The 27,087-nt window shown below is 61.9% G+C and overlaps 1 protein-coding gene across 4 annotated transcripts; it reads right to left on the bottom strand.

Annotated features, from left to right (window-relative positions):
- Positions 1–1,794: 1,794 nt before the first annotated feature.
- On the bottom strand, positions 1,795–26,588 carry PCNX3 (pecanex 3). Of its 4 annotated transcripts, none has more exons than XM_077821675.1 (35): positions 26,159–26,588; positions 23,709–23,905; positions 23,265–23,370; positions 22,738–22,777; positions 21,919–22,014; positions 19,905–21,293; positions 19,363–19,492; positions 18,878–19,047; positions 18,266–18,362; positions 17,630–17,765; positions 17,101–17,261; positions 16,379–16,532; positions 15,849–15,881; positions 15,242–15,413; positions 14,814–14,924; positions 14,394–14,485; positions 13,891–14,000; positions 13,483–13,588; positions 12,786–12,878; positions 12,039–12,189; positions 11,511–11,658; positions 10,802–10,979; positions 10,256–10,364; positions 9,407–9,536; positions 9,042–9,100; positions 8,416–8,631; positions 7,827–8,080; positions 7,184–7,414; positions 6,727–6,830; positions 4,868–5,015; positions 4,286–4,516; positions 3,926–4,200; positions 3,499–3,707; positions 2,823–3,226; positions 1,795–2,309 (listed from the first exon to the last, which is right to left on the bottom strand). In XM_077821675.1, the coding sequence occupies exons 1-35, from the start codon at positions 26,309–26,311 to the stop codon at positions 2,124–2,126; spliced, it is 6,579 nt and encodes a 2,192-aa protein (XP_077677801.1). In that variant the 5' UTR covers positions 26,312–26,588; the 3' UTR covers positions 1,795–2,123. The 4 variants fall into 4 exon arrangements, with proteins under 4 accessions (XP_077677801.1, XP_077677804.1, XP_077677802.1 ...); XM_077821678.1 differs by having other exon boundaries at positions 3,165–3,226; XM_077821676.1 differs by having other exon boundaries at positions 9,407–9,530.
- Between the last annotated feature and the right edge of the window lie 499 nt (positions 26,589–27,087).

The following is a 27,087-nucleotide window of genomic DNA, read 5'->3' as shown; positions in this document are numbered from 1 at the left end:
GGGGATGGGGCAGCGTGTGGGGCGGGCGGGCGATGCGGGGGCAGGGATGGGCGCGGGGGGCTCCTACCTCCAGGTCCGGCGTCCCGCGTTTCCCCCCAGCCTCCGCACCGGCCGCTCCCTCCCCTCCCAGCTGACAGGACCCCCCTCCCCGTCCCCGCAGTGTCCTAGCGCCGCCGGCGCTGCTGCGGACGGAGGAGCGGGAACTGACAGACAGGCGGGGGAGGGGGACGACAGCCAGGCGCGGGGGCGGTGGGGAGGACAGAGTCTGGTGTGGGGGGGGAAGGGGAGACAGACAGGCGGGGGGACAGACAGAGAGGGTGGGAAGGAGAGAGACAGGCGCGGGACGGGAGGAGGAGAAAGACAGAGGCATGCGGTGTGCTACCAGGCACAGAGGGAAGAGATTGGTCCGGCAAGGGGCAGACAGACAGACTGACCCCCCAACCTGCATACCGGAGGGATGAATGGACAGAATACCCGAAGGGACAGACCCCCCCACCTGAGGGCAAGGGAAGTGTTGGGGGACAGGATAGGGCCAGGGTCCTTGCTGCCAGGACCCATAACCAGGCATGCAGACCCATCCTAGAGAGATCCCCATATACAAAGAGTATGGCAGGGGGGCAGTTGGCTCAGTGAATATTTAGGGTGGGGGTAGCATACCCCAGTCGATGGATGCAGCCACACAAGCTGCACCCCATTCGTTCCTTGACCACCCCTCCTCCCCCTATAATTCCCACTCCTGCCAATAACGGCCTTGTGCTCGGCAAGACAAGAACTTTCGGGCAGGCCCAGATAGGCACAAGATTCTCACCTGCAAAGGGGGCCCCTGACCCACACAGGAACCAGCCTTGAGGCAGACCCCTGGCACTAGAGAAGAACCCCTCCTTGTGCTTTCCCCTCTTGGGCCCACCCCACAACCAGCCTTGCACCATCCCCCCGGCTAGGAACCGAGGTGGAGAGAGAGCTCAGTGGTTTGAGCATTGGCCTGCTAAACCCAGGGTTGTGAGTTCAGTCCTTGAGGGGGCCATTTAGGGATTTGGGGGATTGGTCCTGCTCTGAACAGGGGTTTGGACTAGATGAGCTCCTGAGGTCCCTTCCAACCCTGATAGTCTATGATTCTGTGAAACCATGTGCTCCCCCACCGCCTGGGGTTCAGAGATTCACCAATTATGGGGGAGAGCAGGGAGCCCCAGCCCCCTACAGGGCTGGCTCCCCCTTGGAGGAGGCAGGTTGGATGTGGAAGGGAAAGGAGAGGGGGCTGCCCTGTTTCTCTGGAGGAGTGCAGCTCGACACCTCCAACTCCCCCAGGAGTAGCCACGCCTGGGAGGATGTAACTCCATGGCAAGAGCCTGGGGGAGGGCAGGGGCTGGAGCGGACCTCTCCCCCCCCCATCTCTAAGCACCTGGAGGGAAAGGGCCCCCAGGCAGGATAAAGGGTTAATCTTCTCCCTTGGACAGAGGGGGAATCTGAGCAGAGGTGCAGAAGGCAAGATTGGAACCTACATGCCCTAATACAGCCCCTCCTGATGTAACCCCCAGGAGCCCCATCCCCTGCCTGGGATTGAACCCAGGAGCCCTCTGAGCCTCAGCCTGCTCTAACCCCCAACCCCCTCCTCCTCCCCGGCACTAGGATATAACCCAGGAGCCCAGTCCCTCCCCTCCCCCAAACACAGATTTGTTGGAAGGTTGCACATCGGGGGGGGGGGGTGTTTTGCTTTTTTTTTTTTTCCTGTATTTTTTTTTTAATTTTTTGTATCAACCAAAAATCCAGGATCAGAGAAAAATAAACCATCAAAAAAAAAAATCAAAAATAGTGTTATTCGCTTAGGCCCCAACCCCCCTTAAATACAGCACTGAGGGGTCAGCGCCAAGGGAGCAGTACTGAGACTGAGGGGCAGCTGAGTCTCTGCCCCTCCCCCACTACAGAGGGACAGTACTGTTGTCCATAGGGTCCCCTCTAGAGTCCGGTGGGGGAAGGCAGGGACAGGTGGAGGAGCCATTTGCCCCCTTATTGCTGTCCAGGGTCCTGAAGGTGGGGGGAAGGGGGCACTGTGTGGTGGGACCAGCCCATTGATATCGATGGGGGAGAGGGGAGGACAACGGCTGCTCCCACTGTCCCCCCCCCCTTCAGTACTGGTGCTCCAGGAGCGGCTGGGCAGCAGGGCTCTCCTTCTCCCGTTGTCGGCCCCACTCAGGTGGTGGGGCACCCGGGCCGGGCTGCTGCTGCTCTGGCTCTGCCAGTGGGGGGCACTGCTGGGGGGAGTCAGCCTCCATGGTGTCGGCAAGAGGGCCTGAGTCCAGGGGCGCAGAGGGCTGTGGGAAAAGAAATAGACAGGTTACAGGCTAGATGGAGGGAATGGGGGACAGGCCAGGATAGGGCTCCATAGAGGACAGAAGGGGTTGGTGGAGGTGGGGAACATCAGAGCTGCAACTAATCCCAGGTGCCCTTCAAATGGTTTGTTGTAGGGGCGGGGGCGTCACATGGGTGCCCCAAGCCGGCTTAAGGGCTTTCCATTAGCACTAAGCTGATCTGCCAGAGCTGGCCTGAGCCACCTGTTGGGTGGGGGCACGGTGTGTGCAGGGGTGATTCCACCGCGCACAAAGAAACAGCCGTGTCTGATATGGAGGGGAGCTCTGTGCAGCACGCATAGCCCCTAAGGGGGGGAGGGGGTCAGCCATCCATGGTGCCCTGGGTGTGGGAGTGGGGGGAATGAAAGGGAGCTCCCCCTAGGCCACATGGTGTGGAGGAGGGAGGTGGGGTCTCCCATTGGAGGCAGGCAGGGGCTGGGGTTTCCCTGAGGTTCAGGGTGGGGGGGCTATTCTCACCTGTGCTCTGGCACTGACCCCCCGGGGGGGTGTGCCCTGGGTGGTGCCGGTGCTAGCGGGGGTCCCTGGGGAGGCATCTCCTTCGCTCCCCCCCAGCCCATTAAGCCCCTTGCGGCCAGGCAGGCTCCACTTTCCACACAGCCCCTCATAGGCAAAGGTGGCTGAGGTGCCCAGCGCTGGCCGTAGGGGCAGCGGGAGCGGCAGGGGGGCCCGGCCTGGCCCTGCGCCCTCAAGCTGGGAGGCCATGGAGGCCAGCGAGCTGGTGCAGGACAGCTGGCTGCCGGAGAGGCGCTGGGCGGGCACCCAGGGGGCGGCAGGGGGGGCTTCGCGTCGGCTCTCCACCTGGCTCCCTGGCACCGGCCGCACGACCCAGTTCTGGCCCAGTGGAAGGCTCTGCTCCGACCCTGGTGGGAGAGATGGGAAAGTTAGAGCTGGCATGGCTGAGACAGCCCTACCGTGAACCCACCTACGGCCCTGGCACCCACCCCATCCCCCTGCTCCAGCTCCCAGTCCTCAGCAAGATAGCCCTACCCCCACCATTGAGAGAGAGCCTGGCACCCCCAGCTCATCCCACTAGGTCTCCCAAAACACCCCCCAGCACTGCACAGATGGGCCTTGCCTGTGCCTACACCCCACCTCTTCCAGAGCAGGGAGGTGCTGCTGGTGGTCTCCATACCTGGCTGAGGCTGGGCAGTGGTGACGGGTGGCTCCTGGGGGTTTGAAGCCCCCGGGATGGCCATGCCCATGCTTGGCCCGCCTGGGGCACTGCTCCCCTGCTGCCCATGCCCTGCAGGGTTGTTGCTGATGGACGAGGAGCCTCCGCCACAGTCCGAGTCCTCAATGTTCCCACCGCTGTTGCACCCGGCACCGCAGCCCTTCTGTAGCCTGTGAGGAGATGAGGCACAGGGGTAACAATTCATGGAGAGCACTGCATTCCGGCTAGCCAGCCTGGCCTCAACAGCAGGGGATGCTGTAGGGAGAGGGGCAGGAGCGCTGGCTGTGGGGGGGAGCTCCCGGCTACTCCAGCCCTGGCCTCTCCCAGCAGGGGGTGCTGTGAGGAGCGGGGCAGGAGCACTGGCTGGGGGGAGCTCCAGAGCGCTCACCTCTCCCAGCTGCTGATGAGCCAGGTGGAGATGTTGTGCAGGCTAACGGGGCCGCCCCAGAGGGAGCGCAGCTGGGGGTGGCTGCCAGCGTAGGAGGTGGTGAGGGGCGACACATAGATGGGGTAGCCGATGGGCTGGTCGCAAGACGAGTTGATCATGTTGCGCAGAGCCTGCTTGGCATTCTGGATGCTGCCCCGCTCTGGGTTGCGGTTCCGCAGAAACACCAGCTCCTGCTGCTGCCCGGCCCAGAGCCCTCGCACACACTCCCGGTTCACCTGGCCAAGGAGAGAAAACGGGGTGAGGGGTGGTCAGGTTCTCGCTCCAGTTCTGCGAGGGGAGTGGGGTCTGGGGGGGTCTCACCTTGATGACGCGGAAGCTCAGGTAGCGCTTGTTGAGCATGATGATCTTGTACTCGTCGCTGGCGTCATCCATGACGTGGCGCAACGCCAGCAGGGCGGGCGTGTTGGTGAGGATGGCGCTGCGCCAGGCGGGATCACCCTCGTGTGAGATCACCATCTTCTCCTCGTTGGCTGTGATGGCATCATACAGCACGGCTGGGTCCTCGTACTCGTCTGGCGACGTGAAATGGTCCTGGGTGGGAAGTGGGAGGGTCACGGAGGGGGGGTTACAACCCTCTGACCTCCAGACCCTTCCTCTCCAGCATAGGGCAGGATCGTCTCCCCTCCCTCAACAAGCTAACAGGGTTACCCCTCCCCTCCTTCCCAGTGCTCCAACCCCCTCCCTGCCAGCAGGCCAGCCCACCCTACCCCTTGCCCTCCCCTCTCTCTCAGCCAGTCACCACCATCCCCAGGCCATTCCCTAGCATGCAGGCAGGTGACAGGACAAGCCCTCTCCCCTCCCCCAGGCGTGGCCCTTAGGGCACGGAGGGGGAACCCACTGCCCATCTGTCCTAGGGGCAGGGCCTGCGGGCAGGGGTGGTACCTGGTGCAGCTTGAGTGACATGCGGACGCCAGGTGCCACCACGCGGTGCAGCAGGTCCATGTCGGCGAAGACCCACTCGTCGCGGGGCGAGGTGATGCGGAAGTCGCCCTTGAATAGGGCGTGCAGGCCATACAGGAAGGGCTCCAGGCTGCAGGGATAGCATGGCTCAGCAGGGGGTGGGGGATCTGGTCGCCAGGCTGTGCTGGGTCCTGCCAGTGAGGGGTGGGGGTGTGTGTGTGTGTGTCTCACAAATTCATGGCATGCCAGGCCAGAAGAGACCACTGGATGGCCTAGTCTGCCCTGCTGCACAGCCCAGGCCAGACACCCCTGTACTGCCTGCACTGGAGATGGAGACTTCATCCCTGCGCTGGGGCGTTTGTTCCAATGGTCAATCGCCCGCCCTGGCAAACATGGGTCTTGTTTCTCATTGGAGAGCATCTGTTCGGCTTCCAGACACCGGTTCTTGTCCTGCTTTTCCCCACTAGCTTAAAGGCCCTCTGGCACCTGTGGTTCACCAGGGATGGTATTTATACAGCGATCAAGTCACCTCTCCATCGGCTTTCTGATCAACTAAACAGATGGCGCTCATCCACTCTCTCCCTGCAGGGGTTTTCTCCAGTCCTCCAACCACAGCTGGGGCTCTTCTCTGCACCGTCCCCAACTTCTCGTTTAAGAAGCAGCCCCCAGAACAGGGCGCAGTACCCTAGTCCTGCTCTCAATAATGCTGTAGCCAGAGGTAAAACCCATCCCTGCTGCAACTCACTATTCCTCTGTTCATTCACCAAAGGGCCGCATTGGCGCTTTTGGCCACAGCGTTGTGCTGGGAGTTCATGTTGAGCTGTTGGTCCCTCAGGGCTCTGCCAAGATGCCGTCCCACATTCTGTGGGGTCTGGCCTGCACTCCTCACCCCGGGTATAGATCTCTGCACCGGGCTATATTAAAACAGTTTGTTTGTATAGGCCCAGCTTATCAAGTGATCCTGATAGTTCTGCAGGGCTGTCCTGTCCTTATCACTTCACCCATCTTTGTGCTACGCACAGATTTTATCAGCAGTGATTTTATATTTACTTCCTGATCCAAGAGAAGGGTGACTTGATCACAGTCTGTAGGTACCTACAGGGAGACCGAATACTGATCACGGACTCTTCAATCTAGTGGAGAAATGTCTCACAGTCCAGTGGCTGGACATTGAAGCTAGACACATTCAGAGTGGAAATAAGGTACACATTTTCAACAGTGAGGAACTGGAACAATTTACCCAGCGTCGTGGTGGATTCTTCATCACTAGCCATTTTTTAAAATTAAGACAGGATGTTTCTCTAAAAACTCTGCTCTAGTGAGTATTTTGGGGAACTCCTCTGACCTGTGTGATACAGCCGGTCATACCAAATGATCACAGTGGTTCTGGCTGGCCTGGGAAGCTATGAATCAGTGATGAAAATGTTGACTTGCATGTGCCCTCGAACCGATCCCCACAGAACCACCAGCACTGGGTGAGCAGTCCCCCCGATGACTTCCTGAGAGCTGTCAGCCAGCCAGAGATTCAGCCATTGAACGTGGGCTTTACTGATATTGCACAGCGCTCGTGTGTTATCAGAACACCGTACAACAGTCTATTACATCTGCACAGCATCAACCCATCTCATCACCGAACAAAACCACATTTCTTTGACAAGACCTATTTGACTAGCAGTAATTATACTCCCAGCTTTCCATTTGTTATTAAACGAACCCCGTATCTGCTTTTCCATTATTTTGCCTGGCAGACAGGCTGGAGGCGGGCCTCACTGCCACGGAAGGGGCTCTCTTGCCTGGTAGACATGCTGTGGGCGGGGGCAATGAGGGAGGGGGTGTCTCACCTGGCAGACAGGCTATGGGAGGCCGTGCCCAGTGCCCGGCGCCCCAGGATGCACAACCCGAAGCAGAGGGTGACCAACGGGGAGTCCCACTCCTTGTCCATGGGCTGCAGGGAGAGAGAGTCAGCTGTGAGGGGGAGGGAGGAGAGGACAGGACAGGAACCCCACCATGGAGCGCAACACCCCCTGCTTCTAACAGACCTGCAGCTTCCTATGCAGGACTTACCCCATGTCCTGGGGATAGAACCGAGGAGTCCCGTCTCCTAGCCCCACCCTGCTCTAACCCAGTAGACCCCACTCCCCTCTCAGAACTGGGATAGAATCCAGGAGTCCTGGCTCCCACCCCCCCCCCCAACCCACTAGACCCCACTCCCCACCCAGAGCTGAGCCAGATCCCCAGTATCCTGGCTCCCAGGCTCCCCTGGCTCTCGGGTGTGGGCCTTGACATCCAGGTGCCCACCTTGTCCCTGCGGCCGGCACAGTACTGGATCCAGTCCAGGTAGACATTGCAGAAGGAGGACAGGGTGACACCAGCCATGCGGGGGTCGTAGTCCTCATCGATGTTCAGGTTGAAGGTGGGATCACTGTCGGCGTAGCTGGGGGTGGTGCAGGGGCGCAGTGCCTCCTGGATCACCGTGTTCCCCAGCCACTCCTCCAGCTTGGATGAGCACGTCACATAATAGATGATGCTCTGCCGGGGCAAGAAGAGTTAGACGTCCAGAGCACAGACTTTGGCACTAACCTCTGTGAGCCAGCCAGTCCCCTAGCCTGGGGACGGATCAGGGCCAGCGCCCACTAGAGGGGGAAGGCCTCGCGTCCCATTTCCTGGCCTTTCTCCCCATCCCCGCACTGCAGCTTTCCCTGCCTCCCACCCCCACCTCCTCTAGCCCTTCTTGCTGAGCTCCCAACTCCTCCTCTCTTGCCTGTGCCTGCCCCCAACTCCCATGGGTCTTCCCACCCCCTCTACCCTTCAGCTGCACCCTCTCTGCCCCATCCCCCACCCCATCTGCCTTCTGTTCTCTGCCTTGGTCCCCTGGCCTCATCCTCAAGGCCCTGCCCCCATTCCCTGTCCCAGGCACCATCTCCAGCCCCGGCCGCCACACCTTGACGTAGTACGTGATAAGGATCTTGCGCAGGTCGAAGACCTGCAGCATGGATGCGGCGTTGTTGTCGCTGATGCTGTACCCCTCCAGCACGTACTTGGTGGCCGCCACCTCCCAGGCCAACCAGCGTTGCCCGAAGGCCGCATTGAATGACAACATATGGGGCAGATGGCCTGGCTCACAGCAGCAGCAACCCTCGTCCTCCTCCACACCCTCCGTGATGGCCTCCACCTCACGCTGCTGGCAGTACGTACCTGTGGGGGATGGGTGGTGAGCGGAGCTGCCAGGGACTCCCTCAGGGCAACCCACCGCCACGGGATGAGAACAGGCAGACAGGACACTAGGCTGGCGGGGCCTGTGAGTCTGATCTGGAGTGATGGGGGCGTACCAGGCTGGGTAGACCCAGGTGCCTGATCTGGGGGTGAGGCAGGGTACCAGGCTGCGTGGGCTGATGGAGACCTGGCACATGCTATGAATGTATGAATGAGGTTACTGGAGGGCTGTGGGTAAATGGGATCTGTGAGAAGGGCCCTAACCAGGCCAGAACTGCAAGGCTCCCCACTCCCCTCAGCCAGGGCCCAGCCCTCACCCCGGAACTCGAGGCCGCGCAGCTGGAAGGTGACGAGGCCATTGCCGAGCTCGATGAGGTGCACCAGCGCGTTCAGGTAGTCCGAGGCCAGGATGAAGCAGTCACCAGTGGCATAGTTGCCCCAGCGGCCTAGCAGCAAGTCCCCACACAGCGTGTGCTGTAGGGAGCGCGTCAGGTGCTCATAGAAGATCGAGTTCAGGTTGTTGTCATCAGCGCCTGGCATAGAAAAGGGAGTGGAGGCCGTGGGGGCTCAGCAGGGGCCGCTCTCCCCTCGCAGTCAGTGCTGACGCAGCATGGCACTAGGGGGCGCTGTGCTGCAGGGAGTGGGGAGCTCAGTAGCTGGAGCTCTCCCCCCTCACTGTCAGTGCTGGCCCCAAAGCCCCAGCATTTCACTAGGGGGAAGCTGCACTGCACAGAGCAGAGGGCACTCTCCCCTTGCACTCACCACTGGTCCTAAGTCTCCATCGTGGTGCTAAGGCTGTGCTGCAGAGAGCAAGATGCAGCAGGGCGTTCAGTGGGGTGTGCTCTCCCTTTGCAGCCACCACTTTCTGGGCGGGGGAGCCCAGCCCCCTTGGCCCTAGGCACACAGCAGAGGTGGGGGCTCAGCGGGCACACTGGGTACGCACCTGGGTTGCGGTCGAGCTGGGTGGCCAAGCGGGTGTTGGAATGGTCGACCCTCTTTGTGCTGGGGAAGGAGGAGAGCCAGGTTAGCACAGTGCGCCACTGGACCCCTGCACAGGTCTCCCACCTGGGGTGGCCCCCTGAAGCTCTTGGCTAGGCCAGGAGGGGGCCAGCCTGGGCGGGGGAGACTGGCCAAACATGTGTGAAAGTGGGATGGGGCAGGCTGACCCAGTGGGGGGGGGGGAGGGGGGGGCCATGAAGGGGAGGGAAGCTGGCTAGGTGGGGTGGGGGACGTGAGGGGGCCCTGCAGTGAGGGGTGTGGTGGGATGCAAGCGGCCCTGCTGGCTGGGAGAGGGCGTCTCTCACTCACTTGTAGTCGCGCTCCCAGAACTTGACGGGGCGGGCGTACGACATGATGAACACGGCGCTGCCCAGCAATGGGTTGAGTGGGGTGGAGAACAAGGCCGACAGCACGGCCTGCACGAACAGCATGGCTGAGTCTGGGGGTGTCAAGGCAACAACCCCTGTGGAGCCGCAGTGTCCCATCCCACCTCCACCCAACTGCCAAAGAGCCACGGCACCACACCCTGCTGCCGCCCAACCACCCCAGTGCCCCACTCAACTGCCCTGCCGTTGCCCCGCCAACTACCCTGTCCCGCCACCACCCAACCATCGCAGAGCCATGGCACCCCATCCTGCTGCCACCCAACCGCCCTGGTGTCCCGTCCGCCACCGCCCAAGTGCCCTGGCCAACTGCCCCATCCCGCCACCGCTCAACTGCCCTGGCCATCTGCCCCGTCCCGCCGCCAACCAACCTCCCTAGTACCCCAACCTGCCACCACCCAACCACTCAAGTGCCCCATCCCAACGCAGCCCAACCATCCTGGCACCCTGCCCAACCTCCCCATCCCGCTGCTGCTCAACAACCATGAAGCCATGGCACCCTGTCCTGCCACAACCCAACCACCTTGGTCCCACGTCCCATCACTGCCCAACTACCGCCCACTATTATCCCACTAGCACTCCACTATCCCACAGCCCCCCTCCCCAGACTCCCTCACTTGTATCCCATAAGCCCCCTAAGTAATTCCCCTCCGCCCAACACTCCTTGGCTCATACCCCCCTCCAGTAGTTTCCCCCATGCACATTCCCAGCAACTCATGCAGCCCTTGCCCTGCCCCACAGTTTGGGGCACCCGCAGGCAGCTCCCCAAGGATACGGGGCACAGCGAAGGGCTGGGCAAAGGCGTGGAAGGCCGAGCCCCACGTGATCTGCCAGGGGGCGATGTAGGTGAGCACGAAGCGCAGCTTGTAGAGCAGGTCCCATAGCTGGGGGGCGGGGGGGGGAGTGGGGAGGGGGGGAAGAGAGAGAGATATGTCACGCAACACAGATCCCAGCTCAGCCACAGGGAGCCAGGACCACTGGGTTCTATCCCAGTTTGGGAGGGAGGGGACAGGGGTGCAGTGGATTAGATTGGGGGGACTGGGAGCCAGGATGCCTGGGTTCTATCCTCAGGCTCCCTGCGAGACTCAAATGCTGAGGGATCCTCAGACAGCAGGATCATTCTGGGCAGGGCAGTTCTGGTACCTATTGCACAACATCAGCAGAAAAACCAGTAGGAATGAGTGCCAGGGCGTGTGGGAGGCAGACTATTGCTGAGCAGCGGAAGCAGGGGATTGTGGGTCCACGAAGAAGAGCAGGGGGCAAAGTCACTCTGGGTACGTGGGGTCCGGGGCGCCAGCGAAGCAGAGGGGTGTGTGGGCACCTTGCTGAAGAGGATGGACATGACAAAGTAGTCGATGAGGAAGCCCTCTGAGTAGCGCCGATAATCGAAGTGGAAGAAGAGGACGGTGAAACCTAGTGCCACGTACTGCTGGGGCGGGCAGCAGAAGGAGCAGCGTAGCAGCTTCATGCCAGCCACGGTGATGAGGAGCGCGCGGCAGCTGGGGGCAAGAGGGAGAATATTAGGGGGCACCCAAGCACGTAACCACCAGCCCAGCCAGGTGTGGGGCAGGGAGCCCTGTCCCCTTTCCTAGATCCGTTAGTTAGACGGGAGCAGAATGCTAAAAACTAACCAAGGAGCAGTTTCCAGGCCCCCCCCCCTTTTTCTACTGTGAGTTTCTACTTCCCCACCTGTCTGCATGAACGGGAAGATTAGAAACTCTCCCTCTGCGAGGGCCAGCTTCTCACTGCCTATTATTGCTGTTCCAGGCCCCCCTTCCTGCGCTGTATCCAGTTCTTGCTCCCAGTTGCTTTTCCTGCTGGGTCTGAACAGCACCGCCACTAGCGGGGGGAGCTGGGTGGGGCCGGGATGTGTGCTGCCGACTCAGCCCCAGGGAAGGTGGGAGGCAGAAGGACCCTGCAGGGATCTGCTCCTTGGGAAAGGGAGGACTCCCTGAGGCAGCACTAGGGGGAGCCGTAGCCAGGGAGGTGCTGCGGGGGTGGAGCCCCGGGAAGGGGCTGCAGATACCTACTAGATGCAGATCTTGTCCTGGTGGGGGGCACTGACTGAGTGGGCATCCACCGTCAGGGCGTTGAGCACCACGGCCGGGTAGATGAAGTACTTCTCCACACACTGCAGCCAGGCATACAGCTTCTCGAACCACATCAGCTGGGCTGCGCCTGCGGGGGACACGCGGTTACTTCCCGCACTCACCAGAAGGCACCAGCCCGGGGACAGCACATGGTTCTAATGCACAGATAGTCCCAATGAACCCCACACCCAACAGCAGGGATCCCTCACCCCATGCTGAGATGCAGCCACCTCTGGGGTGGGGAGCAGGGCGGTTTGTTCAGGGATCCCTCGCCCGCACTGAGATGTTTTTTGTCACACCTCCAGAAGAACAAGTCACCCTGCTAGCACTGCACTAGGGCATTGGCGACAGTAGTCCCTCTCCCCTGCTGCCTACAGCACACCCCCCAGCATTATCCTGGGGCACTGGGGCCAGCGCTGAGCGGGAGGGGGAAAGCGCCTCCTGCCGGGCACACCCAGGAGCACTTACTGCGCACTTCAAACTGGCTGTACTCGCGTGGCTTCAGCACGGGCAGCGAGAAGCAGAACCAAGGCAGCTGCTTGCGGAGCTGGGGCAGCAGGTAGTGGGTGAGCAGCCCGACCAGCCCAGCCAGGGCGTACAGCACATAGCCTAGAACAGACTGAGCGCCCAGAGGGATCAGGGCGCCTGACGGGACCCCCGTCCGCCCCCAAACAGCCCACCCCACACACAGGTCCCCAGAGCCTTCCTCTCCCAAACCACCCCCCACCCCCTGCTCCACCTACCCAGCTGCCACCCACCACTCACAGCAGCCTTCCTCTCCCAAACCACCCCCCAATGACTCCCACCCCTACCCAGCTTGCTGTAACTCCCTCTATGGTCCACTCAGAGAAGCAGGCTGGCGTAATGGCCAGGACTCCTGGCTTCTACCCCAGCACTGCCAGGGCAGGAGATGGTGGGAGTCAGGACTCCTGGGTTCTACCCCAGCGCTGCCAGGGGAATGGGGTATAGTGAGTTAGACCAAGTAGAGACTGGGCACCAGGACTCCTGGGTTCCTTGTTCTGCCTTCTCAGCTGTTAGCATCACCACAGACTACCAACAAGGGGACCCTGACACAGCCTAGTCTCTGACCCCACCAAGCTGCCGTGCCCTCTGCCTGTCCCTCCTGCACCCACTGCCGTCATGAGCTGCGATGGCCCCACGCTGCCCAAGGAGCCCCACGGCTGGCGGTACCCTCCCTCTCGACCCAGGCGGTACCTTGAGGGCGATGAAGACGGTGCTGGCACTGATGGCGAAGGTGAGCACCGCGATGACCATGCACATCACCAGGTCTGAGTGCAGGATCTCCCGCTGTGGAGGAGGAGGGTGAGAGGGAGCAGCTGGAGCCATCAGGCACATGCACCCCTCCAAGCAGAGCCATGCACGGGCCTCCCTATGCCCAGCCATGGGCCCCCACCATCCACCTCCAGCCAGGCCTAGTCCTTATTCCCTCCACCTATGTAACCTCTCAACCATCCATGCCCCCCCACCTCCAGCCATGTGCCCCCACTGACCACATTAATCCAGGCACCAGCTGATTCCATTCTCTCCAATTCGCCCCATGCAGGCTGCAGTCCCCTACCCCTGCCCCAATCTTCCCAGCCATGTGCCCTGCATCCACATATCCAGCCACCTATGCCCCATCCCTCCATATCCCCACCCATCCATCCCCTATCCTGCCCCGTAACCCCAGCCACGTGCCCCCTCCCCCACACAATGTCGGTTCCCCGCCCCAGTAACCACAGCCAAGCATCCCCGCCCCCCACACCCAGTTCCTATTCCGCCCTCTGCCCCAGCGACAACCCCCTCCCCCACCCACCCAGTCCCTATTCCCCCCGTAACCCCAGCCACATGCCCCCTCCCCCACCCATCCCCCGCCCCATAAGCCTCACCATCTACCCCACCCCCCCCTCACCAGGGAATTGCGCAGTTTCTCAGGCAGCGGGTCCCGGATCTCGGCTGGCGCATTCTCCACGTTTCGGTTCTCAAACTCGGAGAAGAGCTTGGCCCGGATCAGGGACCTAGAAGGCAGGGGGGCTATAGGAGTTCGTTCCCTCCTCACAGGAGCAGCATTGGGGGCGGGTCCCTGACACCTCAGCCCCTCTCCAAGGGGCCCAGCCTGGCATTCCCGTGACAGAGCATACCCCTACCCCACTCCCCAGGACAGAGAACAAACCTTTGTCCTCCCAGAACTAGGGCTTGAACCCAGGAGTCCTGACTCCCAGCCCCGTCCCTGCTCTACCCCAGCAGAACTGGGATAGCAGCCGGGGGCCCTGGCTCCCAGTCCCCACAGTGAAAGATGCCCCAGCCCTGGGGTACACACCACAGCACAGTGGGGTCGCTGCTCTGGCGACTCAGGTGATAGGACAGGGCGACCAGGAGGCCGCAGAACACGGAGAAGAGGACGGGGACGTGCTGGTCACCCCAAGGGGCCTGGAGAGGAGAGAGCAGAGAGCGTGAGTCCCGGTGCAGGGAGACCCCTCCCCAGCCTCAGAACCCCCGGCCCATCAGCACTCACACATCGTACTGCACCTTAAACCATAGCCCAGCCCACATGGAACTAGAGTTCTGGGACTTCTGCCCACCCAGAGCCAGCCAGTCCTCCACCCTGGGGTTGGACTGAAACTGGGGTTGCCTAGAGGGGAAAGGCCCCATATCCCATTCGCCACCCTGACCCACCACCGCAGGGCCAGATGGGAGCTGGCGCCCCCCAGAGGGCAAAGGCCCCCAATCCCCACCCCTGAGGCAGCCAGTCCCCCATCCTAGGATTGGATCGGAGACGGCGCCCCCTCGAGGGGAAAGTCCCTCCCCCATGCACCCAGGTACCTTAACGGCTCCGAGGCAGAAGCCATAGAGGAGGACAGCGACCAGGAGACTACGCAGGAGACTGAAGAGGGCAGTGAGGGGGCTGGTGGCGGCTGGGAAGCAGAGAGGTGGCAGGGTCAGTGTCACATGGGAATATCCCCCAATTGCCCCCTCCAGGCCCTGTGCGCCCACCAAGGCTGCAGCACCACCTGCTGCCCAGCACTGGCGCTCGCACGGGGCAGCATCAGCAACACGCCAGCGAAGCGAGACAACCCAGAACCCCTGGTTCCCAGGCCCCCTGCTCTAACCTGCCAGACCCCACTCCCTTCCCAGAGCTGGGACAGAACCCAGGAGTCCTGGCTCCCAGCCCCACTCTGCTCTCACTACTAGATCCCATTCCCCCTGCGGAGCTGGGACAGAATCCAGGCATCTGGGCCGTACCTGTGCCGCCAAAGATGTGCATATCCACCTGCTCCAGCAGGTACATGAGACAGGTGTTGACCTGGGGCAGGAGCCCGAAGAGGAAGATGGCAGGGAAGCAGAGAGTGAAGACTGTGAAGGACACCACAAATGGGGGGGTTAAATCAGTGACCCCCCCCCCCAATTCCCACTGCTGAGCGGGACTGCCCCCACCCCTACTTCGAGAGAGAACCCCCCTCACACTGGTGAATGGAGTCCACAGAGAAACCTGCATGGCACCCCCTAACTTCTCGCCGGGGGACTGCGGACTCACAGAGCCCCTTACCCCTGGCTGAGGGGTGCTGCAGCAGGGCACGGGGAGGTGGTGCCCCCTACCCCTGGACAGGGGAAGGCTGCAGCAGGGCATGGGGAGGTGGTGACCCTACCCCTGGCTGGTGCCCCACACTCACCGGTGGTGATGTCCCGGGCACCGTAGAAGAAATCTGTCGAGAAGAGGGTGAGCCCATAGAAGGTGACAGGTGGGACGGGCACAGCCCGGGCGCACAAGTCCAGCACCCAAATCAGCACGCAGGCCACGCAGAAGTAGACAGGCCGGCTGTAGGCAATGATCCAGTTGTGCCCCTGCAAGAGAGCGTAGGGTGAGGGGCATGGGAGCAGCCAAGCGGCTGGCCCTCCCCACACTTCAGTGGTGGGGGGCAGCCTAGCTCCCAGCTGGCACTAAGGGACCCCCACAGCCTACAGACAGGGCACTGCACAGGCTAAGGGGCCCACACCCAACTCCCAGAAACCCCCAACTCCCAGGAGTCTCAGAGGCTGCAGAGCCGGGCACCAAACTACATTGAGGACCCATGGCCATTTAAACAGAGATCCTGCACTCGGTGCTGACATACAGCTGCCTCTGGGATGGGGCGCAGGGCTGGTTAGAGAGGAATGGCTCACTCGGAGCTGTAATATCCCGCTCCCTATAGTGCGGCACTGGTGCCTGGGGGCCAGCACTGACTGCAACGGGAGAGCACCCCCTCCTGGCCCTGCAGCTCCCCCAGGAAGGTCACTTACATGCATGGGAGAAGCAGCATCAGGCTGGACGCTCTGAAAAACAGAATCAAGGTGATCTTAGTGATGCCCGTTTCCCCAGTTATTGCTCACCAGGGCAGGACTGGGAAGTAAAATGGCCCAGCACCCCGCTGGAGGCAGAGGAGCTGGGATTTCTGTGATTAGCCAGTGTCAGGGACTGGATCTCAGAGGGGAGCAATTCAAAAGGGCTGGGGTGCCCCTCTTGTTAGCCTGCCAGGGAAGAGAGGGCTGGTACTGCCAGAGGATAGTGCATGAGTGGCTGAAAGGCACCAGCCAGGCACAGGCAAGACTCCCTCACTGTGGAGGCAGGGGTACCAGTGGGGCTCACTGTGCTGGGTGCCCCGAGAACTGTCAGAGGAGGGCTGAAGGTCAGGATTAAGCGATTCTAGCAGAGCTGGGGCAGTGGGAGAGCACCCAGGGCTGAGATAGCAGGGGACTGCAGGTGAGGACTGCAGGGCAATGGCAAAGCTGTGCAGTGCCCAGAGGGCATGGTCACACAGGCGGGCTCTCACCTTGAGCAGCGAGTACTGGCAGCTGGCGATGACCAGGCAGAACTGGAAGACCCAGATGTCACAGAAGAAGCCCTGCAGCAGCAGCAGGTAGCCCAGGAAGGCCACTAAGGACCCCAGAGACACCACAAAGATGTTCTCCATCACCCGGCGGTTTCTGGGGGGGCCCAGAGCACAAGGCAGCATCAGCCACTGTTGGCAGTTGCCAGCAGGTTCCCCAGGCACCCAGCACTGCCAGGGCCCCGGTCTATTCAGCCGTAACCTGGGCAGCCTGCTGGATGGGCTCATGGGGCTGGTTCCGGTCGGGGGTGGACAGATAAACCAAGCTGCACAGGCCTATGGGGCTGATCAGTGTGTGTGGTGGGGAAATCAGGCTGGATGGGCCCATGGGGCTGATCGGGGAGTGGGGGGCAGTAATCAGGTGGGATGGGCCCATGGAGCTGATGGGGGGGGTAGTAATTAGGCTGGATGGGCCCATGGGGCTGATCGGGGAGTGGGGGGCAGTAATCAGGTGGGATGGGCCCATGGAGCTGATGGGGGGGGTAGTAATTAGGCTGGATGGGCCCATGGGGCTGATGGGGGGGCAGTAATCAGGTGGGATGGGCCCATGGGGCTGATGGGGGGGCAGTAATCAGGCGGGATGGGCCCATGGGGCTGATGGGGGGGCAGTAATCAGGCGGGATGGGCCCATGGGGCTGATCCAGGGGATGGGGGGAGCGACTGACCGGTCGAGAAGTGCCAGCAGCGCCAGCCGGTCGTAGCGCACCCGCATCCAGCGCCCAGGCAGCACCCAGTACTTGTAGTACTGCCGCGGCTTGGACTTGTCCTCAATCATCAGCGTGTTCTCCTGGGACTCGTGCAGGGACTCCTGATCCAGCAGGTCAAACTGAGGGGACAGCAGGCTCAGTGGGGGGCAGGCACCCTGCCCATAGACTACCAACAGCCAAGCCAAGCCATCATGAGGGGGTGCTCCCTCCAGACAGCACAGAACCCCCCAGCAAACCACCCTCCATGCAGCAAACCCAATCGAACTAATGGTGCCCCCAACGAGACCCCCTCCAACAGAGATCCTGCCCCTCTCATGGGTAACCCACTCACACCGAACGGGGAGCCTCCCACCGCAGAGACCCTGCTCCACCACAAAGACCAGGCCCCAAATTAACCCCCTACATCAGAACCCTACCAAGACCTCCCCCCATCTGCCAACAGAGCCCTCCTCACTGCCCAACTCCCAGGGCACTGACCCCCCGTTACCTCAGGGATCTCCAGGGGTACCCTGCGCACCTGCATGCCCTGCAGCACCACAGGGCGTGGCTGCAGCAGCGACAGGGCGGGCGTCCCCTCGGGCACGTCGGTGGAGTTGAAGCTGGAGGAGTGCGAATGCCGGTCCCTGAAAGGGCAGCAGGGGGCAGGGAGGTGAGGGAAGGAAGCAGCCCCCTCCTCACCACAGTTCCAGATCCTGGACTCATGGCTCCACCACTGCATAATGAGCAGCACAGCGCCCCCTAGGGCCACACTGGACACTGAGGCCAGCACTGCCTGTGAGGGGGGAGCGCCCCCTGCTGGCCTCCCACCCTGCAGCAAGGCGCCCCCTAGGGCAAGTACTGCCTGTGAGGGGAGAGCGTCCCTGCTGGCTCCCCCAAACCTGCAGCACAACACCCCTTACAGTCCGCAGGGGCCAGAACTGCCTGTAAGAATGCCGCCTACTGGGACCCTGCCCCGCTCCCTGCAGCTCCCCCACCCAACCGCTGACCTGGCCCCTCCCAGCTTAGCAGAGGGCAACACAGACCCTGCCAGTGATTTCTCCTGAGCCCCGCTCCGGTGCCCCCTGGTGCCAGGGACAAAAAGCAGCATGCCATGACAAGCGGAGGGGAAGGCGGTGTCACTCACCAGGCGCTGTTGGTCACGTGATCCACACTGACCTGCTGCCCCACCGGGTTCTCGTAGCCGCCTCCTGCCAGGCCAAAGGTGTAGGAGCGCCGCACACCTGCAGGGGGAGGCAAGGAACCAGCTAGACTGGGAGAAGCGTAGCAGGCGAGGAGGGGAGACCCCACAACCATGGGGCTGGAAGGAACAGCCCTGTGATGGGACCAACTCATGGCTACAGTCACCATGTCACCCAGGGGAGCCCTGGGAAATTACAGGCTCCCCTCTGTAAGGGAATACCCCCCGATTCTACCTCAGGTGGAGGGTGCCCAGGGGAATGAGCAGTCCCCACCCCCGGCTGCAGAATATTTATACCAGCAGCAGCCCAGGGCTGGGATAGCAGGGGGCTCCGGGTCAGGATTGAGGGGCACTGGCAGAGCTGGATGGGAGGCCAGGGCTGGGATAGCAGGGGGCTCCGGGTCAGGATTGAGGGGCACTGGCAGAGCTGGGGAGGGCAGGGCAGTGGCATTGTTAGATTGCCACACTTGTAACCTCCCCGCAAGCCCCAAGGCCCCTGCGGGGGCGGGGCAAGCCACGGGCAGACCAGCGGCAATCCCCCTGCCCACCTGCACTCACCACTCTCATCGTAGAAGTAGTGCACGGCACCCTCGGAGGTGTCGTCAAAGTTACAGGCCTCGTGGATGGCGCCACGCGGGAGCAGCAGGGAGCTGGCGAACTGCAGGGCCGAAGGCAGCGTGAGCGCCCGAGAGTGGGAGGAGGCACGGCCCCGCTGCAAGTCTTGCAGGCTGCAGAGAGGGGAATGCGCTGTCAGGCATGAGCACAGGGTGGGGAGGCAGTGTTAGGAAGACAGAGGGGCAGGGCCGCGATAGCCGGGGGTTGCGGGTCAGGACAGAGTGGCACTGGCAGGGCTGCGCGGAGCCCAGGGCTGGGATAGCAGGGGGCTGTGGGTCAGGATCAGGGTGCCCGGGCCAGGATGGGGCACGGGGCTGGGGCACGGGGCTGGCCTATGCTGTTAGCAGACTCTGGGCTGTTTGGGGTGGGGCTGAGCGAACGTCTGCGTGGACCGGTGCTTCAGTGTCTCAGGTGGGGAGAAGCGTCACCTGGGTGGGGACCCCATCACCGAGGATGGGGGTGTGGGGTTGCTGCCTGCGTTGTGCCGCCGCCTCATGGCCTGGGTGCGTTTGACGCTGCTCGCCCGATCCCGCTTGCTCCCCTCTTCACCTGTGGCGGCTGCAATGGAGAAAGAGCTGTCAGGAACCCCGGACTGAGAGCACTCCACCCAATGGGGACCCCCTCCAGGGGGCGCTAGCTCCGATCCAGCTCTAGGTCAATAACGATTACAAGTCAGCCCCATCCGTGAGATGAGCGTGCTGGGTCTCAACTGGGTTCCGAATGGGCCGGGGGACCCTATCACACCAACCCCAGCCCCTCAGCAGCGTGGCCAGGGACTGAACAGGCCACAAAGGCTAAATCCCACTCTGTCCCTGGGCCTGTCTCCATGCCACCTGTGGGCTCACATACAGGACCCGGGGGCTGAAGGCTGGGGTGGGACAGTGTGCACGTGTGTGGGGGGGAAGGGGCGTGTCACTCCTCACCCCAGCTCCCAGGGCTGCCAGAGCCAGGGCCCCACACAGCTGCTCACCTCCCCCAACGGCCCCCTCCTCCAGCAGCTCCCCCCTCCAACCAGGCTGGTTCGCCGACTGGCTGCGGGTGCTGCCCCCCGACTCTAGCCGGCACGGGGGAAAGTGCTCCTGCTGCCCCATTCGAGCCTCTAGGTCCGACTTGGAGACGGTGAGCACCGCAGCGGCCTTGCTGTCCCCGCTGCCCCCGTCCATGCTGAGCACGCGGGCGTGGGTCTTGGCGCTGGCCGTGCTGGCGCTCCGCTGGGCGTAGTGCGGGCGCTTGGGGGGCTCGGCGACCTCGGGGGCCGGCTTGGCCTTGGGGGTGTGGCGCGGGCGCTGGGGTGCGGCTTCCGGGGAGTAGCAGGAGGTGCTGGAGGAGGTGTCGGAGCTGTAGTTGTGCTGGGAGGGCAGGCTGGAGGCACGGCTCAGGTCGCTGCCGTCACTCGAGTCCTCATCCTCGAAGAAGGTCTCGCTGTATGCCTTGCTGTCCAGGATGGTGCGCACGGGGGCATAGTCCCGTGCATACCCACTGTCAAAGCTGCTGCTGCCCCCGCCGTGCTTGCGGGAGGGGCGCCGGCGCCCTGGCTTGTGCCCCGGGCGCAGCAGGGCCAGGTCTTTGGGCCGCACCACCTGCTCAGCCGGGCCCTCCCAGGGCTCCCCGTCACCCCGCACCGTCTCCAGCGAGGCCAGGGTGTTCTGGGTATCGTCCGTGTGGCTGGCGAGGCTCAGCTCCCCCAGCAGGCCCTGCTCGGGCGAACGCAGCAGCTCGCTGTCCGACAGGGCGTCCGTGTCGCTGCCATCCGGCAGGACCCCAGCGTCCAGGGCCGGCGCCGCGTCCCCTGCTGGACCCAGCGAGGGGCTGTCCAGGTGGGTGGAGTTGGTCTTCTCACTGCGGTAGCTGCTGAGGGTGCTGGGCGTCTCCTTGTCGGTGCCGCTGAAGCAGCTGTCGGAGGAACCGGCCTTGCGGGGGCGCTCCTCGCTGGGCTCACCCCGCCCCTCCAGGGGCCTGTACTCGGTGCCCGAGCGGCGCTTCTCCTTGCGGCTGCTGGTGCGCAGGATGGTGCGCTGGGGCAGCGCCAGGCTCAGGAAGCTCTGGCTCAGCTCCTCACTCAGGCTGCTCTTGATCAGGGGGCTGAGGGGGGTGTCGCCCACACTCTCCGACTCGCTGGCGTGCCAGCTGCTGGGCAGCTGACGCGGGGCCGCAACCCCCGCCACCGCTGGCCCCACCCCTAACAACGATCCCATGCCCAGGGGGGACTGGTCGGAGGAGTCTGTGCTCTGGATGGACGTCTGAGCTGGCAGTGAGGGGGGTAGCTTCTTCCCAGCTGTATGGGGCTCTCCCTTGGGAGGGGGCATTGGTGCCTCACCACAGGACCCTGGGACAAGAGAGGCCAGCTGCGAGTCGCCAACTGCAAGGGAGCGAGACAACATGGGTTACACACACAGCAGGAAAACTGAGGCACAGGCAGGGCACCATGCTTAGCCAATGACCAAGGAGCTGGGGATAGACCCCAGGAGTCCAGACTCACAGCCCCCCGCCCCACCCCCCCTCCAACCCAGTAGACCTTCCTCCCCTCCCATCTCAGAGCTGGAGACGGACCCCAGGAGTCCTGACCCTGCACTCCAAGCAGTAGACTCTTTCCAGTAGTAACACACTGCCCTCGTCCCAGGTCCTTCCTGGGTGTGGCTCCCAGGCTGCTTACTGCACTGGAGGCTGAGATGCCCAGTTCCATTTTGTCCCCAGGAATCCTGGGAGCCAGCCTCCCCGCAGGCTGTACAGCCCCGCCACCCAGGGGGGGCCGACCTCCCCCCATGCTGTACAGCCCCACCCCCACCCCGGGCACCTACTGATGTTCTCCTGGGTGCTGGGCTCCCCCAGGCTACACAGCCCCCCCCACCCCCACGCAGGGTACCCACTGATGTTCTCCTGGGAGCCGGGCTCCGCCCCGCAAACACAGGGCACCTATTGATATTCTCCTGGGAGCTGGGCTCCCACCAGGCTGTATAGCCCAACCCCCCATGCAGGGTACCCACTGAAGTTCTCCTGGGAGCCGCGCTTGAGCAGCTCGCGGTCCGCCGAGGTGACAATGACGTTATTGCTGCCCTGCTCCCGCACTAGCTCCTTGATGTCTGAAGGGTGAATGGAGAGGGAAGAAGGCATTACTGGAGAGCAGGGGCTGCTGATCCCAAGGGGAGACCTGCCTTCCCTGCTCCCTTCACACCCCACGCCACCCCGTATCGCCTACACTGCTGCCCTCCCCCAACCTTACACCACCAGCTAGAAACATCCAGGGCACCGTCAGGCTCCCCCCACAGAAACTGGGGTGAGGCTTCAATATCCACAATGGATCCAGCAACTAGTGGGGCTCAAGTCACCTTAAAGGGGCACCAATATACAGGTGTTGCAGCTGCGCCCCCTGGGTACCTGCAAGTCTGAGTTTCTTTGGGAAACTGATCTAGGTGGCTCAAGGAATGTGACATGGGGCCTTTCCCCTCTAGGGGGCGGTGCCTCCAATCCAGCCCCAGGGTGGTGGGAACGGCCTGCGCATGGGGGCGCGTGGGGAAGAGGATACGAGGCCTTTCCTCTCTAGGGAACCCCAGCTCCAGTCTGGTCCCAAGGCAGGGAAGTCAGTGGAATATCCACCCCCAACTCTATGGTTCTGGTTGCCGGGGGAGAGACAAGGCAGGATATTAAGGAGCAAGAAGCAATCAGGGAACACCCTGGAGAGGGGCAATTCCCACAGCTACAGCACGGGCCAGGCTCCTCAAAGGGTCAGGGACACTGGTGGGGGGCAAAACATTTGCACTGGGCCAGCTGGGCTACTGGGGGCGGGGAGCCAGCCACCCACTCACCTCTCACTGCTCCCGCGTCCTCCAAGTGGGGCAGCAGCTCCTACGAGGGGGAATCAGTCAGGGGGTTACATGCCAATGTCCGCAGCCAGGCAGGCCCAGGAGAGCCCTTCGCTGCAGAGGGCCCAAAGCCCAGCCCTCCTGATGCACCGATGGGGCCTGCGGGGCATGGACGGGGTTTTCTAGCCTCCCTGCTGCAGGGCAGCCACTTCCCCCCACAAACCCTGATGCAAGCGTAACTGATCCAAACGCCAGGCTCAGGCTGCAAAGAGCCTGTGGCAGTAGCCACGGGAGAGCCAGGTACCTCACTGATCCCCCAACACCCACCACTCACATGCAACCATCTCTGGGGTGAGGCAGAGGGGCTGGTTGTACATGGACCCCTTGCCCAGCACTCACACACACACGCCTCAACTCCCCGGGCTGGGGAAGGTTGTAGAAACCCAGTGTTCCAGGAGCGAGAGATCACCAATGGGCACCTCCCAGCCAGGAAGGCAACTGGAAGCCCAGAGGATCCTCCCAGTACTCACCATGACTTGGTTGAAACCAAATACTGAGTGCTGGGAGCTGCATCTCACCGGGGGCGTGGAGCTGACTTTCCGGAACACCGTCATCTCGACCCCCCCGCCCGGGTCTCTGCAGAGAGAGGGAGGGAGCGTTGCATGGCACGCACTGACGGGTGAGCGCTGTTAATACTAGTACAGAGGAGAGCAGTGCAAACAGACCAGCTGCCTGGGATCAGACCAACGGGCCCCCAATGCCTGATATCCCCACCCACCCTCACAGGCAAGACCAATGAACCAACCTGAGAAGCAGCTGAATCTCCATGCCAGGTAAAGGATCCCTATATAAACAGCCCCCACACCTCACCCCAGAGGAAGCTGTATCTCAGCACCAGGTGAAGGATCCCTGTTCAAAGAGCCCTGGACCTCACTGCTCCCCCCACCCATGCACCCCAGATGCTGGAGACCCACCTGGCCAGGTTGCTGTCATCCCCTGCAGTGCCCTCCTCAGCCTTGGCCCCATCCCCCAGCACCGAGCTGCCCTTCTCCACAATCTCGCCCTGGTCGAACATGGTGTGCAGCCGAAAATTGACGATCTTGATGGTGGTGAAGAAGATGGCTATAACCGCACAATATACGCCAGCTACCAGCATGCTGGGTGGCAGCACCTGGTAGAGAGAGACGGGACAGCATGGGGTTAGCGCCAGTCGGAGCATTAGGTGGCCTCCATGCTCTCCACCAGGGACCTCAGCCTACTTAGCCTGCTACACAGAAACTCAGGCACTGACAATGACTTGTCAGGCTAAACCCAGGAGTCCTCCCAGGCCCTCCTCCTCCTCCCCTCTAACCACTAGGCCCCACTCCCTTCCCAGAGCCAGGGAAAGAACCCGGCCTCCCAGCCATCCCCAGCCCTACTTTAACCACTGAACCCCACTCCACTCCCAGAGGCAGAAATAGAACCCAGGAGTCCTGCCTCCCAACCACTGGGTAATACTTCTAGTTGTAATATATGGGCTCTATACACCCAGTCTCTTGGCCCCTTGGGGACGCTGGTAACAGAGCTCTGGGGCAGCGGTGTTCAGGTCATTTTCTCTGCCATCGCCTCTGTTAAACACTACCTCAACAAGCAGCTTTAAGTGTTTTCAGCTGCCAAGGGACACTCAGGACCAGAGCCAGGACTCCTGGGTTTTACCGTTGGTGCTGGGAGGGCAGTGCAGCCTAGTGGGTGACAACAAAGGGCTGGGAGCCAGGCCTCCAGGGCTCTATCCCCAGCACTGCCCACCGACTTGGTGTGAAACACTGTGCTCCCTGTGCCTTCGTTTTCCCTGACTCAGGTGAAGCTGATATTTATTTACCACCTGTAACATCACAGTGCCAGGAGCCCCAGCACGCTCTCCCCAACACAAACCATGCGAGTTTCTCAAAATAGGCTTCTGTTCTCTTTGGCTACAGACATTCTCCTGCAGCATCTGCCACACACCCTCCACCGCCCCCCACCCCAGCCTTGGGTCAGAGGAGCGAAAGTGGCTTCAAATGCTCTTTTCGCAGCCAGGCTATTTCAATCAGTGAGGTACAGGGCAGGGAATGGCATTGGGAGGGCTGGTACCAGGCCTGCTCTGGTTCTCTCGGATTTCACTGCCTCGGGCATTGCTCGTAACAGCAACTCAAGCAAAGCCCTGACATTATTTGTTTGTGTTATGGTTGCACCCACGAACTGCTTCCAAGCTCAAGCCTCCTCTTTCTCAGCAGGTGTGCTCAGAGTACCCCAGTCTCCAACTGCAAATGGGCATCCTGGTCACATCATGAGTTTTCTGGACCCCTTTACTGCTCTTTGCCAAGGTCAGGGGCACCCTTATTCCACACAGACCACTCAACTGCCCTCAGCAGAGATCAGGCAAGGACCCCCTGACCAAGAATGTACCCCCACCCATAGCTCCAGGCACTACACAGACTCCTCTCCCCACTGAGACTGAGTGACGCCCACTGTGCTGGGTGTTGCTCTGACCCCTCCCCCCAATCACGACCGGAGCCCCCCACCCCTCCTCCAACTAAAGGCTACAGCTCTGTTGTGCCATGAGCTGCACAGACACAGTGACAGACAGTCCCTGCCCCAGAGAGCTCACGACAACAAGCAAAGCTAAGGTCATCTCCCCATTTTACAGATGAATAAAGTGAGACACCGAGGCAGGGCAGAGGACTGAACACAGGCATCCTGCACTCCACTCCAACCCCGCACACACAAACCCATCACCCCTCTCTGAACCCAACATGCCAATCATCCCCTCCACCAAAGGCTCAGCGCTCCAGGGCACCCAGTGACAACAAGGGACCAAGAGTCCCATCTTGGCTAGAGTCCCCCAAGCTGCTTCTAATTTCTGTGCCAAGTTCAGTGGTGAGGGGAGCTCATCTCCAGGAAAGAGTTAGCTCTGGGAATCATCCCCTCAGGTTACAGAGCAACAGCTCAGTGCAAAGCAGTGCCAGAGAAGCGGGGTGAGAAAAATACCAGTTCTACTCCCAGCTCTGCCACTGACCTGCGGGGTGACTTTGGGCCACATCCTTTACTGCTCAGTGCCTCAGTTTCCCCTTCCACCCTTTGCCTACTTAGACTGGGAGCTCTTCAGTACGGGGACTATCTCTCACAGCCTGTCTGTGCACAAATGGGGCAGGGGGCGACCTCAGTGAGGAGTGTCTTTACAGCACCCAGAAGAACAAGGGCCCTGGTCAGAGTGCTAAGCCCCACTGAAAGACATATGCTAAATCATGCCAGGGCACGAATGCAAGGTCAGGTGTCTCAGGACCCAAAGTTTGGGCATCAATGCCAACATCCCACACCCCAGGTTACCAAGAGCAACTTGCACGACTGGCACTAGTGTCAGGAGCCTAACTCCAAGTCTGCAGTGAGGAGCCTGAGGTGGACTCACCATGTAGAGCAAGAAAGGGAAGGTGAGCAGGAAGATCCAGGTATAGAGGTGGAAGCAGTTGGAGAAGGTGCTCTGGTGGGGATCGAAGAACCAGCCGCCCGTCAGCGAGGCCCAGACACCCTGGCGTAGGATCTGCAGCACCTGTGAGCCCATGGCCACGGCGGTGCCTCTTCCTCCTCCCCCTCCGCCTGTTCCTCCTGCTCAGGGAACGTGACTACCAAGCTTGCACCTGCAATATCCTTCATCAAGGCAACTTGAAGGCCATGATCCACAGGCTGGGACCCCAAACACCGATGCCCACCTCTCTCTCCCTGTTAAACCAGGCTTCCTTCCTCCAGCAGGGATGGGCACCTCATACACCCACACGTGAGAACCTCAGCTACTGCTGCTGTGATGTCTCACTAGCCATCCGGGGTGCCCTTCTCTCTCCCCGGCAACAAGCCTCCTCCCTCCCTCCACCCCTCCCTCCACATTCACCCCCCCTCCGCTCATGCCATTATGATTGCTGGGGAGGGCTGGTCTCCACTGTCATAAGGAAATTACAATTAAACAGTGGAGGGGCTAAGGAAGGAGGTAGGGTGACAGGGAGCTAACTCTCCAGTGGAGGGGACTGCAGGCTCAAGTAGAGGTGGGACCAACTGGGGACATAGGAGAGGGGCACCCTATGGAACAGGCTGGCACCTGCTTTGTTGCCACTGAACAGCAGCCCAGCAGATGGGGACCCCGGAGCGGGGGGGGGGGGGGGGAGGAGCTCAGTGAGGTGAATGGCCCAGGAAGGGGAGTGGTCAGCACGGTGGTGAGGGGGGACCGCTGGTGGGAAAGCACGACCCTGTGGAGAGGGTAGCTGGTGCAGTGGGGGCAGGGGAGCAGGGCTGGGGGGGCAAGCAAGTGGGGACCCAGGCAAGAGGATTGGGGGGGGCAGGGGAGCC

The sequence above is a fragment of the Eretmochelys imbricata genome, chromosome 7 (assembly GCF_965152235.1).
Source record: "Eretmochelys imbricata isolate rEreImb1 chromosome 7, rEreImb1.hap1, whole genome shotgun sequence".
Classification (NCBI taxonomy): domain Eukaryota; kingdom Metazoa; phylum Chordata; order Testudines; family Cheloniidae; genus Eretmochelys; species Eretmochelys imbricata.
Note: the sequence above shows the minus strand (reverse complement) of the source record. Positions and strands in the feature narration are given on the sequence as shown.